Source organism: Mya arenaria, chromosome 14 (assembly GCF_026914265.1).
Source record: "Mya arenaria isolate MELC-2E11 chromosome 14, ASM2691426v1".
NCBI classification, from domain to species: domain Eukaryota; kingdom Metazoa; phylum Mollusca; class Bivalvia; order Myida; family Myidae; genus Mya; species Mya arenaria.
This window is the reverse complement of record NC_069135.1, coordinates 20485362-20504865: the sequence shown is the minus strand read 5'-3', so window position 1 is coordinate 20504865 and position 19504 is coordinate 20485362. Positions and strand designations below refer to the sequence as shown.

General features: G+C 35.8%; 1 protein-coding gene across 1 annotated transcript; it reads right to left on the bottom strand.

The window, feature by feature from the left end:
• Positions 1 to 4999: 4999 nt before the first annotated feature.
• Positions 5000 to 18274, bottom strand: LOC128215905 (uncharacterized). The gene is made up of 14 exons (XM_052922510.1): positions 18109 to 18274; positions 17664 to 17826; positions 17385 to 17517; positions 16843 to 16931; positions 16444 to 16561; positions 15141 to 15281; positions 14000 to 14212; positions 10148 to 10347; positions 9626 to 9812; positions 8612 to 8717; positions 7434 to 7571; positions 6580 to 6678; positions 5291 to 5382; positions 5000 to 5140 (listed from the first exon to the last, which is right to left on the bottom strand). The coding sequence occupies exons 1-14, from the start codon at positions 18272 to 18274 to the stop codon at positions 5000 to 5002; spliced, it is 1986 nt and encodes a 661-aa protein (XP_052778470.1).
• Positions 18275 to 19504: the final 1230 nt, after the last annotated feature.

Below are 19504 nucleotides of genomic sequence, written 5' to 3'. Positions count from 1 at the left end.
ATTGTTTGCGAATTTCAATATGTCGTACAATTGAATCATAAAATGTAAGAGCTTGTCGTAAAAGGCGAAAACCATGTGTAATGAAACTATAAAAATCAAAGAATATGAACTTGTCTTCAAGTTCAAGGGTAGGAACTATCGTGCCTTCATCTATAAATCATGTTTTACAGTACAGTCGTAGAAGTCCACTTTCATCGATGAATTTTACCGAGACTAAAGCAAATGTGGTGTTTGTGACAAACTTAACGGGTTGATCGTCCTAAGCGTTGCAAAGCCAAACTTTCATGTAGACGTTTGCAAGATCGAGGAAAATGTTGGGGTCATTGCATCTAAGTAATTTTATTCTTGCTGCAGTCCACATTTCATCGAAAAACTGATTGCACTCTTAGACATACCAAAACAATAAAGTTCGAACACCCGTATAGTTGCGACTGTGTCGCCTTCTACGGCGACAAGCTATACGCTACTTCTGAAACGGTTCTCTGTCAGTACAGCATGTCTTGCGCGTGCCTCAAGAAGCTTAATGAATCACTGAATTCTATAAGTAATGAGATAGTAAAATATCCCTACAGTACTGTTTTTAAATGTGCTGTAACCCTGATGGCAGAAGAATATTCATTTTTAATGAAACTAAATGGCAGATCCTCACACTAGGCAAAGATGGATTCATATTATCACTGCTAAACAATCCAGATAAAATGGAATGCGGTGTTTTTGTCTCAATATTTGGGTATGTGTTTGTCGTCTGCTTTGATTCCTAGATGCAAATAGATAGAAATGGGCAACGAGAATAGCAAAATTAGTCGAGTCTTCCAGCTATTTGATGTCACTATGCTATGTGCAGAGCGCGTACATCCTCCTCCTTTGGTCATAACAGACAAACGGTTTAATAAGGACAAGGATTGTACGGTGTATTTTTTCTTCACATTACATGGGTGTATGTCTGCGTGCAATTAGGTCATTAACTGTTGACTATGTGAAACAGTTAAATAATTAGCACCTATGGACTTGATTGACCATAGAGCCATGACAATTTACACGTACTCAAATTGCAAAAAAAATACCTTCCATTAGTGTTTTAAGTTGACAACAAAAAGTGAGGACGTGAAATATCCATTAAACTGTATACATATATGTTCTAAAGAAACTCTAGTCGCATTGTTTGATTTTTAAAGAATGGCACTTCAGTTGAAACTGCAGTAAATGGCATAAGGAGCTCATAACGTTGGCCATACGGAAACTGAAGTTACCAAGTTTGGCACTATAATAGCATCAGGAGAATTGATAATTCAATGGTATTCAAGTACAATGAGTAGAAAACGTGTCAACGCAGAGCGCGTTTGCTGCAATCTCGCTACCAGTAGGTCATAGTGTTATCTGACGTTCTGTTTCCAAGTTAACCAAATATCTAATGAATTTCAAGTTTGTATAAATATATACTGGAATTTCCTGACATAAAGACTAATGGATTTCTTTGTATTTAAATTGTTTAACTGCTTGAAATATTGTTGTTGTTTTTTTCCTTATTCTATCAAATAAGAAATTGTTATGCCATAACATTGAAACAAGCGTGTGCCATGTTTTATTTATCTTACAATGATGTGTGAAACAGGATGTTGAAATTGCTTTTATCTTCTTTAATGTCAATTGTAATTAAAGAAATAAAACAACTTTTTTAATGATCATTTTATTTCTGCATTAAAATGTATTACAATAAGAACGATATACAATAGAGTACATGAAACTGCCATCTTTGCACAAGCTTCATCGACTTGCCTTTTCTTAATTTTATTTGAATGTAAGGCCAGGATTCCATGTATACGCTTTCTGCATCCGGAGTCTGCATATGTGTTACAAATAACACTTCAAAGCACAAAACATTTGTTCACAAAGAAATATTGTGAGAAAGTTGTATTTTTAGTAAGAAAATGTCATATGATTTTATATCACGTGTCGCAATTAACATGACGCGGCCTGTCAGTCTAACTAGCCGGTCGATACTCGACCAACCAATCAACGTCTTGATTAGGCGGGACTTATCAATTGCCCGTTGCTTTCCGCCATGACCACTGACAATCTGCATTTATCAACAGTAGTTTAATTACGCTGTTACGCAAATATGTTTCTCATAACTGAAATATTAAAGGCCCAGTTTAAAGAATGTTTGGCATGACAATCCCATGTTGTGCATCTCCTGCTAATTGCACTTATGTCACAGTAAGGGCCAATTTCCTGTTTATTTGTTTATTGGCTCAGCGCCATTTAGGGTCCATTTCTATAATAAAACCTCTAAAACTGCACAGCAGAATACCCAGATCAGGGATCTGATAAGACAATTAGGCAATTAGATTAAGATCAATACACAGAGGTTGAGTACAATACACTGTTGATATTGTTGTAGCTTTTGTTGTTGTTGTTGTTGTTGTCGTTGTTGTTTTTTGTTGTTGTTGTTTTGTTTTTTGTTTGTTTGTTTGTTTGTTGTTGTTGGTGTTGTTTTGTTTTTCTTGTGTTTTTTTGTTGTTGTTGTTGTTGTTGTTGTTGTTTTTGGGGGGTCACTTATAGAAGGATTAAACTAGGTCTTTAAGAAAATCCGAAATACTGACATTTCCCTTAATGTTGGTCAAATTATGCATTTCATTGTACTTAACAAAGTAACCTTTATGTAGACTATTTCAACCCTTCAAATCAAATGTATTAATCGTTTATGTATCCGTACATAATATGCGTATATTATCCATTAGTCTTTAAACAGGAAATATCATTAGAAGTTATCAGTGTTAGTGTAAAACATTGACGATATCATGCGATTAATTGATTTTTCTTTAGAAATTTGTCTCCTTTTTGTGCGTTGAATTTTAAATCCTACTTTAAGGAGAAACCGCAACTCAGCTGGTTCGCGTTACATATTATTATTTTTAGCACAGATAAAATATCAAATATCATCCGGTATAGGTCCGTCATACCATATAACTAAAGATCACAAAACGTATATACGAATATATAAAACAAAATCATCTTTGTAAATGACGTAAATCGAATTATAAATTTGTGATATGGCTATGATCATTTCTAACTTCTTTTTTGCTTGTTAGAACAGTTTTGCGTTTTTCGTTTACGGATATTTGTGAAATTGATGTTAATTTTGGCCAAAAGCATGCATTTAATGGTATTGCCAATAAACTGAAACTGAAACTGATATTCATACATTGAGAGAAACATTAAGGTAGTTATATCAATACTAATAATTCATTAAACTTGTAAAAAAAACAAGTGAATTTTAATGGAGAAAGGAAGAAAAACAGCAACATCCATTTGGCTTTGACATTTGATATAAACAAACGTCGTTTTTGTTGACTTTCGTAAAGGAAATTAATACAGGTTTTGTTTCCCTAAATTTGAGTTTTTAAACGGGGCTTGCTGTAACAAAACTCATTTTGTCAAAACGATGTCATTTAAATATAAATTGTTTTAAAGTTTCGACATGAAATCATTTCTATCTGAATCATAAATTGCATTCAATTGATAATAATGAATTAATTTAATGCTATACTTGATTTTACTGCTATGTTTTACCAAGTTCTATGGGGTTTTTATCTGAGTGTCAAGTATCACTTCGGTATTATTATCGTCTGTGTCTGTGTATTTGTCGTAGGTCCCTTACTAAGGCGTCACGTGACACTGTAGGCGTAGTCTCATCGCTATCGGCGTGGTGTCAATTGTTTCCACAGTTACAGTTATAATTGCTTGATATGGTAGGTCTGATAAGAATGACGGTAAATCACATCTGCTTGGCTTTGATGCATATAAGCAGAAATCGTTCACAGCATGATTACGTAGATAGGGTTTACATGGAAAACCAGCCTCTTTGTTAATGCATTTCAATTTCAGTATTATAAAAAATCTCGTTCGAACAATTTCATTCATGTGCATATATTACTAATCCACCGATATAATATACCAAAATACTTCAATTTTTGACTTTTAAAAAGCGCTTTACAAACTACGTATCACAGATTATGGACAAACCAAACAATATTAAATAAAACAAAATTACATTTCATTAAAAAATAGTATGCTAAAAATAAATTTGCAACGCTTAGTTGTAATTTCAAAAGAACAAAATTTATAACAGGTACATTTTATAAAACATAAATTTCAAAATACTTATAATATTATATGAAATTGTTTTAATATTATATAAAATTAATTAACATTTTCTTTGATATCACTTTATATGTGATAGATATTCAGTTCCCATATACTTCATTCAGATTTTCCATCCTACCAACCCGAAACAGGACACAAACATATTATTTGTTTAAGTCATCTTACCTGTTTGTACAAAACCATGTATAATACACAGTACGTCTATGTACAAAAGGCAATTAAATGCTGTAGCTGCATGTCATGATTGAGGTACTTAAAATTATAAGTAAAAACCCGCCAGAACTTTACAATATTATAAATGCCTTTGTCTTTTTGTTGTTTTCTAAAACCCTCATACGAGAATTGTTATTGTTGTTGTGGTGGTGGTGTTGTGGTGGTTGCTGCTGTTGTTCTTATTGCTGTTAACATTAATATTGGAGCTGCTGCACTAAAACTAGGCATTTCACTGTGAAGAACATTATAAACAGTGCTGTTATCGCTGTGTGTCTAGTGGCCACAGCTCTGTATGTTATCACGTATAGATTCGAAACAACAGTATGCATTAAGGTGCAGTTCTATTTATTTTTGTTAAAAAAATATGTTTATCGATACCCAGCGTTTCAACTCTATCAAACAATAAAAGCTAGTGCCCCTTTGATGGTGAAATGATTTTGTTACTTATTTATGTGAATAGGTAGTAATAAAAAATCCCAAAACAGTTTACTGAATAGTGTAGAAACATATTCGTACTGTTGCAGGACTTTTGCTTTTCGCTACAAACGTCCAGAAGAAGTGTCCCGATACAGGTAAGTATTTCAACTTGTATGCAAGCTGGGAAAAGTAAACTATTCGATTAGTTAGCCGTCTTGGAATCAATCAGAATTTCGGGGTCTACGAAGTATTCGTCGTAATCCGGCGGAGCGTATCCTTCCTTGCACTCAAGCCAATATGTCTTCACGTTGCCCTTGAAAGTCAGCATCAGGTCACGGTCATTCTATCAAGACAAATGTTAAATCATATTGATGATACTATTTTTCGTTTTGTAATTATTCATAAATTTGTGGACAAGTGTGAAGTAACGCGTTTTATAAACTAGTTTTAAAACAACGTGACTCATGAGTCAATGAGAAGGCGAAGCAGTTACCTTTTCTGTGAGATCATCTCTCTCCCGAATGACGAAGCCGCCTACTTCTGTCAAATGATCAGCCGTCGACTTGCTAAGGTGGACCTTGCAAGCTGGAAAGATATGTGTTTGCTGAATGGGATGCTAAGATTGTGTATATTTTATGAACATCATTTCTCATTCCGTTTGTAAAGTATTTTCTCGGGACATAAAAGTTAATGTTTGTATGAAAACAAGGAAGAGCATAGACAGAAACCCATTTAAATAATTACCATACCAATTTACCTTACGTTTAAGCTACTGATTAGCTTAATTTTAAAAAAAAATTGTTGGGAAAATAACGTAGACCTAACAAATATTTGTATTAATATCAAGAAGGAAACACGCATGTCGTACGGGTTTTTCATTTTCGGATAACCGCTTGAAACCCGCAACTCCACATTCACCGAAGGATGTATTGTAGCTGACAACTCAATCATTTCCCTTCGGTAACAACCTCGGATGCATATAGACGGATAACAATGTCAACATTATCAGTCAATCATAAGGACTTTACTCTGAAAAATCTAAATATGATAAACTTCACTTGGAATCAATTGCAACTGAATAATGCAAATTACACGAGTAATATAATCAATTTTACGATTCACTTGCATACATCCGAGGTTGTTTTTGATGAAAAATTCCAAAAAGTGATCCGATTGGCGTAAAGGGTATGTCGTGGTTATCTGACTTTGCGGTTGTTTTTAAAGGTCTAGTTAAAGGCATACTGGCATCATAATCACCTGGCCCCAATTTCTCAAAACTTCTTAAGTCTCTTATAACAGGATTAAGTTAAACCCACTATTTTTGTCTTTCAGTATTTTGCATTTTATATACTCCTTTAATGTTTTAATACTAAAGATAGGAATCATCGTTACAATTATCACAATTGACCATTTTTCATTTATAAAAAAAACACTATAAGTTTGTATTTTGGCTAATTGAAATAAGCAACTTAAGCCTGTTAAGCTTAAGAAGATTCGAGAAATTGGGGCCTGCTGTGCATCTCCTGCATATTGCACTGGTGCCACAGTAGGGGCTAATTTCCTGTGTATTTGTTTATTAGCTCAGGGCCATTTAGAGTCCATTTAAAAAAAAACTCCAAAACGTCTCAGCAGGATACTCAGATCAGAGATCTGATAAGAGGGTACAAGGCAATTGAATTAAGATCAATACACAGAGGTTGTGTACTATATACAGATTGTGGGGGGGGGGGGGGTCACTTATAGAAGGCTTAAACTAGGCCTTTAAAGTTCAATTCATATTACGTTTTCCGAGCGCCTCCATCATGTTTGCGACATTTACTGCCTCTCCAAACACGCAGTAGTGTGGCATCTTCGTCCCCACCACACCAGCAACCACCGCTCCTGAAACGAAACAAAACGAATTTATATATTTATAAAAAAGTTATACATTGTTTCTAGTTAAAAAATACTAATCACATACCTTTCTGTATTACACATCTGTAGTATAACAATATCATTCTGCACTTTTGTTAACAATTTTATTGGAAACAAAAAATGCTTTCTTAATATTCCAGCAAGCCATACCTGTATTTCTCATAAAGATGTATTTGATTGATAATAATATCAATTTCAATTCTAAGAGAGAAACGTGTTATTTTTTCTTGATTTCATGAAAAACTTTCTTAAAAACTTTATTTTTCAAATTTAAAGAACGTCATGAACATATACCAAATAATTTATTTACTTCATATAAGCATTCAAAATAAATAAAATTTCATTCGTCCGTCTCTCGTTGAGCCTCGGTATATTAACGCTCAACAGTGCCCATGTTATTGCGTATATACATGGTTTAAAAATTGATACAGACATTCAAATATATTACTGTATGAATGAGAACTTGGAGGCACCATGTTCTACGTTTAGCATAATGGTTTCGGTACTATTTTTTGTTAAAAAATAGTGTTCTTATTCTGCTATAAAGAAACGTTTCAGAAACTAGGGCCATAATCTTCTGGTAAATATCTGTATGTCAAAAGCTTTCAAATGAGAACAAAATTAACCAAATGATCAGCGAATGTTTTATTACGTAGCTTATTTTCATCACCGTCATACTTTTAAGACATGGGAGTGCCAAACTGTAAGTTCGCAAAATGTACCTGAATGGCAACCGATGCGTAGTCTGACGTTCGTCCCTGGAATATGGGGGATCTCCATCCGGTTGACGTGCTCCAGGATGTCAAGAGCAAGGGAGGCGATCTCAGAAGCGTGACGGTTACCGTTTGGCTTTGGAACACCTTTGGTAGTAAAAACGTATAAATAATATGTTAATAGTCAGATAACGATCTAAATAAAACGAAACAACAACAGGAAGGAGCAGCGTCATTTAAAAAAAATTAAACCCTCGCTTTAGGGTAAGATTATCACAAGACAAACCAAAACGATAAAGTAGAAGAACATGTTACAGAAAATCGTATTGAAAATGATGATATTTTGTATCATTCGGTCCATCAGGACTTCACTTCCAGCTTAATTGTTCATGTTTCAAGCATATTATATAACTGTGTTTCAGTTTCATTTGTTTTCATTTAGAATGCTTTTTAAAGACTTTCGTGTTAGAGAATATTTTCAAATTAATAGCGAGAATCGATTTCCGCCGTCCTTAATCGATTTTCAACATTACCCGATTGAATAAGTCACTTTTATTTACAGCAGCAATATAAACATTTCTAATAAATACATGCAATGTATAAAAGTATCCATGTATGTATTTTTATTGTTAAATGATGACGCAGTGTAGACGACGTAGGAAATCATAACTGCGAAATGTTTGCAAAAAATAAACGCTTTGAATGATCTTAAGCATTGCTTTGTCAGTCTGTGATATCGGCTCATCAACAGCGGAGGTGAAACTGGTAGGTCTTTTTGTTATTTATTACCGGAAAAAGGCATGTGATAAAAATAATATGCCAATAGTCATTATTTACAATAGTCACAGTTGTATTCAACTAGTTGAGTAAACGTGTAAGTAAGCTAGCTTTGTTGATTTAAATTGTGTTTCTACGTATTTATGAAGTTGCGCCCGTCTTGATCTGACCTTTTATTTACAGCACCAATGAAAACCTTTCAACTAATTGCTATATGCAATTGATTTTTTTGTCTGTATTTTTAGTGTCATATAATGACGCATTGTAGAAAACGCAATAATAACTGCGAAATGTTTGAAAGAAAAAACGCTTGGAATGATCTTAAAGAGTAAATATCACCGTTACTGAAACAGACATAGTAACCGTCGACCCGTTCATCGAGAAACCAGTAAGAGTAAATATCTTCGTACCTGAAACGACGAGATATGCGTCGCCAATCGTCTCCACCTTGTACACGTCGTACACGTCTATCCGTTCATCCAGACACGAGTATATCGTGTTTAACATCTCGACGATCTGCAAAAAAGGTGATCATGGTAAAGATTTTGATCCGATTGTTCAGAACTGCGTTGAAGTTAAAACGTGATTAACGACATAGTTGTTAAATTTTAAAAGTTTAATATTTAATGACAAGATAATGTATTAAAACAAACAGATACAACATACAATATATATATATATATATATATATATATATATATATATATATATATATATATATATATATATATATATATATATATATAGCAGTTTTCTTAAATCTTGTTAGGAATATTGCATATCAAAAGTGTATCCTTCTAATTTCTAGAGCAATTAAGATTTGAAAGGTAACAACGATGAGGCTAAAAACGTTGTAAAAAGGTTTTGAACAATCGACTCAATATATTCAGTTAAAATATCAACGTTAAAAATGCCATATACATATACCTTATGTCCAAGGTGTAATATCAAATGCAAGAATATATTGTAAAATGATTCGATGAAGTAATTCCAATGGTGTCCTGTGTCGCTCGTGTACCAAAGCCAAATCCCGAACATTTATTAATAAACATTTATTTTTTGTTTATGTTATCTGTTATTGTTGTATTGTGACGCCGAGTGTTTTTCATGACACGAGTATTTGGCATTAACATCGTGCTTATCTATAAACAGGGCAATCGTTCATTTTTAGAAATGAATAGTTTCCATCTTTTTCGGATTGCCTATTTTCTGGTCCTATTGTTTTCTATTCGTGGAACATCTGGTACTAGAAATTACACGTGTGCTTCATCACATATCCTTATTTATATTATAATTCAATACATATTGGCTGGTGTGAATGCACACGTTTTTTTACGATCCAATAACTGTTAGTGTTACTTGTGTTACTAGTCTCATAAATAAATTCCGGATATTTGAGAATGCAAACTTCTAAATAAAAGTACCTGTAAGGGCGAGCTGCGGGAACAGATGTTGGTGAACCCCACAATGTCAGAGAACATGATGGTAGCGTGTGGGAACTCCTCGGTGCTTACTTCTTGGTTCTGTTTCAGCTGCTCGGCAACCTCCTTCGGCAACATCTGGTACAGCAACGTGTCCGTCCGTCTTTTCTCTTTCGATAAGGCTTTAGTCCTGGAAAAGATCGTGAATAGGAATGAGTTCTTTTCACAACATATGTTTTGTTACCTTACTTAGTTTTCAGATAAATCCTTAAAATATAAAAGTTGTCTGATATCTTTTATTGATCTTATCATCAGGAAAGAATCCCATTTTTTTGGAATTTAAACGTTTGGTGGAAAAAGACAAAAATAGAATATACTCTATGAAATTATTTTTGGTGTATTCGTGAAAGCCAATGGCAATCGAGATTATTTTTATTTATTAACTCTACATAATTAATAAATACAAAGAAATTCTCCATTGCCAAGGCCTTCATGAAAATGCAAACACTTTTGTAATATTTAAACCTGTCGGCAATGTGAAGCGAGCATCTCTGAATCTCCACAGTGAGATTGTAGACTGCGTAAATAATGACTGGACAGAGAATAAGCACTGCACTGAAGATGATGCAGATGATGATGATGTTGGTCAGGTCCGTCTGTTGTCTGGCCGCTAACAAACCGTCGATTGTCAGAGCAAGAGAGACTTGTGCTTCTCGGATAATATCCTGAAATAAATTTAATGAATTTGATGGATAGTATATCCCATGTACAATCATAACAATTTGACTGTTTGGTGACCCAACATTGTTTTGGTATTATTTGAATTTTTTAGATGTGTAGAAAAGAATATGTAAAATTAAACAAACAAAAAAATATGACAAACTAATTTTGCTGGCTATGCAGTATTGCAAAATAGCTAGTTCTTTCATGTCCGATTTCAGTTGAATTAAAGAGCTAAAGTATACAAACCGCATTACCTTTTTCTACAATGTGTTGCCCAATATAAACTTTACAACCCATATTCTTTCAACAAACCTTACCCGTACCATTCCAAATGATATAGAAATTATATGGGTTTACTAGGCATCAACATTTCACATTATTACGGCAATAGCCGAATATAGTAAAAAAATCGCACCTCGAAATGACAACTATTTAAACATCTGATACCTTAAATTATTTAAAGGAAAAAAATTAAAATGTATTGTTAAGTTTACCGCTCAAAATAACTTGAGGGTCACATTTATTGGTTGGTTTATTTTATATAATGTAAACTGCAATACAATTTGTTTTAATAATAAAATGTACATAACTGGAGATTAGGCTCACATTTGGATAGAGTAGGAATACTGGAAAAAGAAATTAACAGCGAATGAGAGGGAGAAGTTCAGGCACCGGTCAAAATACAATGATATCGACCATATGGCCAGTGTGCACGTAGTTTTTGAATGTCCAAACACGTAGTACTGTGTCGCTGGTACACGTCTTAGTTGTACACGTAGTATTGTGTAGCTGGTATACATCTGAGCTATACATGTAGTACTGTGTCGCTGGTATAAGTCTAAACTCTACACGCAGTACTGCGTCGCTGGTATAGTTGTAAGCTATACACGTAGTACTGCGTCGCTGGTGTACGTGTAAGCTATACACGTAGTACTGCGTCGCTGGTGTACGTGTAAGCTATACACGTAGTACTGCGTCGCTGGTGTACGTGTAAGCTATACACGTAGTACTGCGTCGCTGTTGTACGTGTAAGCTATACACGTAGTACTGCGTCGCTGTTATACGTGTAAGCTATACGTGTAAGTTATACACGTAGTACTGTGTCGCTTGTATGCGTGTAAGCTATACACGTAGTACTGTGTCGCTTGTATGCGTGTAAGCTATACACGTAGTACTGTGTCGCTTGTATGCGTGTAAGCTATACACGTAGTACTGTGTCGCTTGTATGCGTGTAAGCTATACACGTAGTACTGTGTCGCTTGTATGCGTGTAAGCTATACGCGCAGTACTGTGTCGCTTGTATGCGTGTAAGCTATACGCGCAGTACTGTGTCGCTTGTATGCGTGTAAGCTATACGCGCAGTACTGTGTCGCTTGTATACGTGTAAGCTATACACGCAGTACTGTGTCGCTTGTATACGTGTAAGCTATACACGCAGTACTGTGTCGCTGGTATACGTGTAAGCTATACACGCAGTACTGTGTCGCTGGTATACGTGTAAGCTATACACGCAGTACTGTGTCGCTGGTATACGTCTTAGTTATACACGCAGTACTGTGTCGCTGGTATACGTCTTAGTTATACACGCAGTACTGTGTCGCTGGTATACGTGTAAGCTATACACGCAGTACTGTGTCGCTGGTATACGTGTAAGCTATACACGCAGTACTGTGTCGCTGGTATACGTGTAAGCTATACACGCAGTACTGTGTCGCTGGTATACGTGTAAGCTATACACGCAGTACTGTGTCGCTGGTGTACGTGTAAGCTATACACGCAGTACTGCGTCGCTGGTGTACGTGTAAGCTATACACGTAGTACTGCGTCGCTGTTATACGTGTAAGCTATACACGTAGTACTGCGTCGCTGTTATACGTGTAAGCTATACACGTAGTACTGCGTCGCTGTTATACGTGTAAGCTATACGTGTAAGTTATACACGTAGTACTGTGTCGCTTGTATGCGTGTAAGCTATACACGTAGTACTGTGTCGCTTGTATGCGTGTAAGCTATACACGTAGTACTGTGTCGCTTGTATGCGTGTAAGCTATACACGTAGTACTGTGTCGCTTGTATGCGTGTAAGCTATACACGTAGTACTGTGTCGCTTGTATGCGTGTAAGCTATACACGCAGTACTGTGTCGCTTGTATGCGTGTAAGCTATACACGCAGTACTGTGTCGCTTGTATGCGTGTAAGCTATACACGCAGTACTGTGTCGCTTGTATACGTGTAAGCTATACACGCAGTACTGTGTCGCTTGTATACGTGTAAGCTATACACGCAGTACTGTGTCGCTGGTATACGTGTAAGCTATACACGCAGTACTGTGTCGCTGGTATACGTGTAAGCTATACACGCAGTACTGTGTCGCTGGTATACGTGTAAGCTATACACGCAGTACTGTGTCGCTGGTATACGTGTAAGCTATACACGCAGTACTGTGTCGCTGGTATACGTGTAAGCTATACACGCAGTACTGTGTCGCTGGTATACGTGTAAGCTATACACGCAGTACTGTGTCGCTGGTATACGTGTAAGCTATACACGCAGTACTGTGTCGCTTGTATACGTGTAAGCTATACACGCAGTACTGTGTCGCTGGTATACGTGTAAGCTATACACGCAGTACTGTGTCGCTGGTATACGTGTAAGCTATACACGCAGTACTGTGTCGCTGGTATACGTGTAAGCTATACACGCAGTACTGTGTCGCTGGTATACGTGTAAGCTATACACGCAGTACTGTGTCGCTGGTATACGTGTAAGCTATACACGCAGTACTGTGTCGCTGGTATACGTGTAAGCTATACACGCAGTACTGTGTCGCTGGTATACGTGTAAGCTATACACGCAGTACTGTGTCGCTGGTATACGTGTAAGCTATACACGCAGTACTGTGTCGCTGGTATACGTGTAAGCTATACACGCAGTACTGTGTCGCTGGTATACGTGTAAGCTATACACGCAGTACTGTGTCGCTGGTATACGTGTAAGCTATACACGCAGTACTGTGTCGCTGGTATACGTCTAAGCTATACACGCAGTACTGTGTCGCTTGTATACGTCTAAGCTATACACGCAGTACTGTGTCGCTTGTATACGTCTAAGCTATACACGCAGTACTGTGTCGCTTGTATACGTCTAAGCTATACACGCAGTACTGTGTCGCTTGTATACGTCTAAGCTATACACGCAGTACTGTGTCGATGGTATACGTCTAAGCTATACACGCAGTACTGTGTCGATGGTATACCTCTAAGCTATACACGTTATACTGTGTCACGTTATACTGTGTCGATGGTATACGTCTAAGCTATACACGTTATACTGTGTCGATGGTATACGTCTTAGCTATACACGTAGTACTGTAATACTTTTTCGCAGCTATAAGTGTTAACTTCACAAAAAGAACTATGTCGCTTTTATACGTGTTAACTATACAAAAAGTACTATATCGCTGTTATATGCATAAGCAAAACCAGTAGTGCTTCGTCGCTGTTATACGTGTAAGCAATGACAGTAGTACTTCGTCACTGTTAGATATGTAAGATACGTAAGAAGTACTGTGTCGCTGTTATACATATATAACTGTAGACAGTATAAGATAAAACATAACATTTATCTCGAAGTGTAGTTAAAAAGGTATCGTACCTGAAAGTATGTCATGTTCTCAAACCAGAACTTTGCATCCTTGAGAGACCCAACTGTGTTAATAACTGCTCCTGAATTTCTCGAGCGAATCTCTCCCCTTTTGTTCTGGATAGTCCTCATGATCTCGGGATTGCCCCTGATCTTTGCATCGTAGATTTCCTTTGCAATAGTGGAGTATTGCCTAGCAGCAGCGAATGAGGCGTTGGATGTGTCCTTTAACGGATAAATTGATTTTCCTTTATGAACGATAATTATACTGTTTGGTGAATATCAACGTTTCGAAAAAAAAAATCCTACCTAACCCACTGTAACGGTCCGCCATATGCGAATGTGCGTTCAAAGTATAACATTCCGTTATAGACGGAAGAACGTTCATAGAACGTTGATGTACTTGTTTGGTAATATGCAAATTAGCAAAGTCCGGGCTCCGTGTGGATTGAGAATTTACTGTATACAAAGACCAGTCGACCGCTTCAGAGTTGAGCATGCTTTTCACTAAAGGGATCTGTTGGCCTTGATGGCGTCGCATATTACACCACCAAATACTTGTCGAGAAACAAACATTTATAAGCCAATGTAACGATTAAGAATAATTATATAGAGAAATATGTGGGGGCCATATTATCAATGCACGTATCCTACGAGCGCATTTCGAATAAATATTTAAAGGATACATTCTCTCTTTTTCGAAACTAAAAGCTTTATTGGTCAGGTTTTGGAATGTTTGTTTGATTTTGCTATCTTAAAGTTTAATTAAATTGATATTTAAAATATAAAGTAATTTAACTGAAATGTTTTTATATGACGATATGTTGTCGTTCGATCGTTACTGAGATGCTTAGATAAGTTTTTACTCTTGTCTTTATAACTGTATTTTTGATATTCCCTTACAACGCTTTTACCATTTAACAGTTAAAGAAGGGCTTTTTTTTTATCATTTTACGATCTTACACAAAAGAATATAGTTAGGACTTCGGCTCTTAGTAACCTGTTTTATCGCTGCATTATTTACTAATCAAACGTCGACTATTAGTTGGGTGTGACCTACGCATAATATACCGAAGGAAATGATGACGTAACTTCCTTCCCCTTTCTGAAATTCTCTTAGGTTGACACATTTTTCCTAATTTAAAATACCTACCTGACTTTCGACGAAGTACAGATACTCTTCTCGGGTAGGAAACTCCCCCAGGGTGTAGAAGATGACGCCCATTGCCCGCTCTCTTCCCAGATATTCCGAGGCTACCAGCAACTCTTGATATGCCACGAAGGCTTTCCAGACCTGTAGCAAAATGATAATTTTGTCGATATTAAGGTATTCGATCAACAAATAGTTCTCCGATAGTTACATTAATCTCAATAGTTAAAATCTGATGCCTGGTACCCTAACATAATGTTGGTAGCATTTGAAAGGTATTTGACTGCTGGTTATAACATAAAGAAAATGACTAAAGGTATGTCATACATAAAGTTAATCCAGTTTTTTTTTTATACAAGCCCTTTATTATAAATAAAATCGGACGTAGCTCTTTCACTAAGAAGTACGAGCTTTGTAAGGAAATAAAATCCAGTTGAAATAAAAGTCTAATCAGCCAGTTTGTGGCAAGAACAGATAGAGGGCACATGTTCCTATAGATGTTGTGGGCTTTCGTGCACTAGTGAGAACGCCCTCTTGGCCTATCAAAATGGACACCAGACCCCAATTTCTTTACACAAAATTTTAGTCACTCATAATAGGATAAAGCTAAGGTCTGTATTTTTGTTTTGGTATAATTATTGTTATATTTGCAATCTTAAGAAATTTAGAAAAATAGATCAATTATCTTAAGATGATCACAATAAAATAATTTGTATTTAATAAATTCAAGATTTACTAAAAATGGCTTAATAAAATAAGCTACTTAAGAACTTTCGAGAATTTGAGGCCGGTACTGGTATTTACCAAGAAAACAGAATCAAGGACGATTCATATCAAAATATAGGTCGTCGCCGTTGAGCTAATATAAATAATAATAAACTCAGTTAATGGCCAGAAGAACTCATTTCTACACTGGCAGCAGCCCCGCGAAGCGTCATGAAAATGATAAAAGTGGTTACAGAACGATTACATAAAGACCGATTGTTGAAAACTTAACAACGGTGTTTACGATATCGTTGCTAACTTTAAAGGTGAACTATTTCATGGTGTGCTCATATATTTGCATTAAACAAGAACAGCTAAAAATGTCTCAAATCTTGTTAGAAATACTGTGATCACAAGTGTTTTAATTAAACGTCCAGCACAGTAACGGTTTTAAAGTTAACAACGACGGCGTTAACCACATTGTTAACCTAAGCAAATTTTGGAAAAAAATCAGCCCAAAGAGTATAAGTAAATGTTGAGGTTACCGCCTTGAGACGTTGCGTTCATTTGGAAATAAACCTTAAAAAGTTAAAACGTTCACCTTTTCTGCCCTGGCTTCTGTGATGGATTTGTAGAACCACTTGATGAAGACCTCGATCCAGTCAGAGTACGTGATCAGTTCCTCGTGGAATGTCACCTTCAACGTGTCCAACTCGTACCTAAAGCACGTGTGAATGGAAGTTGAGAAAAAAAGGCCATCATGCAGATCTGATTACGCGTACAACAGAGTAACGGTAAGCAAATGGCACTTTATGTTTTATATTTAACATTTTCTAACGAATGTAACTTCTTAATGTTATTTTTTTATCATTGATATGTTTTACCTTATGTTTTATACAACTAATATAAATGCAGACCGACACAAAGACACGTACCACATCGCCTACAAATATATAACTGTAATGAAATTATCACTGACTGTGGAGAATATGCCAGTTACCTGTGCCTGTTGAGCGTCTTCAGAAACGTCTCGCTCGAGTCAAACTCCGACCTCGTGTTACTCAGCGAAGAAGGCCACTCTGGTAGATTCTGTACGGCAAATAACACCAATTAGGAAGTGGCTACTCAGTGAAAGGTATGTTTTATTCATTCAAGCATGAAAGTTAATCAAAGCAGCCATGTTTATACCCTATCAGACAACTGGCTTCTCCCCATCTGTGTAGGTTTGGAGCTGAATGGTTTGTGGTTTAAAAGACTTGCTAAAAAGCTTGATCTTCTTGATCATTTTTTATGTTTACATTTTCACCACAGGGAGGTATTGTGCAACTTAAACTTGATCGAAGACGTAGTGGTTACGTTCAACTGGTTTTATATTTCATATAAGAAACATTTTTTTTCTAATGTTGTTTAATGTTTTGATTAAAATGGAACTTGCATCCAATATGTTTGGGGTCTTGAAATACCAGAAATCAATGTTATTTAGTGTTTAAATCGGCAAATCCACCACATCATGTTAAGGAAATATATTTAGTGGTTTATTACCTGTACCGCTTCATCAGTATCGAGGTAGCGCTGTAACAGGAATCCCTTGGTCTCTGGTCTTATGGAGCTGAGGTATAGGGCGCTACCATCTCTCTCACGTTGGAGCGAGCGAATCATGTACGCCATGTCGAGGCTAAGGAAAAGAAAGTATGTTATTTGATGTATTCTTTATTCTATACGAACAGTACAGAATGGCAAGTGTATTAAAAGGGTAATAAAATATAAGTACTTTTATTCACAGTGGTGTGAGGATTACAAATGACAACAAACGAAATTTACCTGAAAAGTAGCGTTGAACGTATCGACGTCGAGTATAAGTAATTGTTGAGGGTCGTCCCAAACGAGTTGCCAGTGAGACCAATGAGGATGGAGACAGGAATTAGGATGATGGCTAACATCTTTATCATTTGGTTACGTTGTCCTGCAGCCGTGATGGGGTCACCTTTTCAATTCAATTAGAGTAATTAAACATTATCTATGATATCAGTTTATGAACAAGTAAAAGTCTAAGGTTTGAACAAGTAACATCAGTGTAAAAAGGTGCTATGCTTTTTCGTTTCAGAGAAAAGAGAGATGTATGAAATGTTATATAACCCAGTCATTGCGCGGGCAACTAAACATCAACAATTGAAGGGGTTACTAAGGGTTGAGCCAAGCACAAGTATAAGTCATAACATCCCTTTTTAACCAACTTATAAATCACAATATACTCAAAATCACATACCCCTGCAGGCGTTCAGACACTGATTCCCCGAATTGCTCACATGCAGCATGTCCATGATGGCGGTATTCAGTTGCGAGGGCGACAGAGACGTCGTTGAACCGGGCATGGGAGACATTCCCTTCTTAGCCGGAGCCACTTTTCCGGCCGCCTTTTGAAAGAACGGCATTTTTGTTGCCACTTGTGAGGGTTGTTTCTTTTGAGGTTGTAGTTTTCTCTTCTTTTTTTTTAGATTTTATGTTGTATTTATTTATATTTGTAAGGATTCACTAATACTGATTGAACTGTTAACAACTTGATATTACAACTTTAATAACGCTTAGTTCTAGTTATGTAATATGAACTGTTTCGCTGAATAAAAAATAAACGAATAAAGACGCACACATTTACACTGCGATCTTTATGACAATTACTTATCCTTATTCAAGGCATTTTAAGTCCATTGCTGATTAAACAAATATTTTAGAACTAAGACAAGTTTTTAGTGTACAGAAAAATATCCTTCCATTGTCAAGGAAATAAAACGATGTAGCACTCAAATAGACGAAAACATGTGATAATTGTTACCATGGAAACGATACTTTTATGTATTGATATCATCTTCGACGGTTTGGTAGAAATGTTGAAAGGTACTAATATGGACCATCTTGTGATTTTTTCTGTTAATATGTTTAGTATTGATTTACTTCTTTCTTAGCATTCGCTGCCAAACATACGTCCGTCTTTGAAGGGTTATGATATTCTGATAAACAATGCTCAGTTTAACTTGCCTTCTGTATTTGTAAATATGTTATATCATATTCCTCTTACATACATTTCTTCACGGACATATGCACCATATGTGTCTATGATTTCTTTAACATTGAAAATATTAACTTCCGATTTAAGTTTCATTATGAAAAGTGTAAAGGCATACAATTTGCATTCTCTTAAAATATGACCCTACTTGTCATATTACAAAAAAAACGTTTTAAAAACATAAATATTCTGCATTAAACGCAGCGGTATATCGGCACCGTATTTAAGCACATTGTCCTTTTACCGAATTTTACTTAGAATTTTATTCTGTTTTAATGCATAAACAGTTTGGTGGTTTTTGTTTTTTCTTATTAAATACGCTATTAAAGTGCACGTAAGAACAGTGAAAATTCGGTTATCGTAGAGAAAATACACATTGAAATGTGTCTTGTGATACATAAAATACACTTTAAATGCAGGAAAATTCGCTTAAATGCAAACAAAATCGTTTATGGTTATAAAAATGTGCATTTAAAAAAAACAACATAAATGGCTTTTAAATCAATCTGTAAAATTACTCTAAAATGCGGCGCCTATCCGCATGCTTTTAATTCAGATTAAACGCTTATTTAATATGTACACTTTTTTGAGAAGGGGACAA

Coding starts and splice junctions, on each gene's coding strand:
- LOC128215905 (XM_052922510.1), bottom strand. CDS start 18,274: ATGCCGTTCTTTCAAAAGGCGGCCGGAAAAGTGGCTCCGGCTAAGAAG. Junction 16,932..17,384: donor ATACTGATGAAGCGGTACAG/GTAATAAACCAC, acceptor TTTGCCGTACAG/AATCTACCAGAGTGGCCTTC. Junction 8,718..9,625: donor CCCGCAGCTCGCCCTTACAG/GTACTTTTATTT, acceptor CCTTTTTTGCAG/ATCGTCGAGATGTTAAACAC.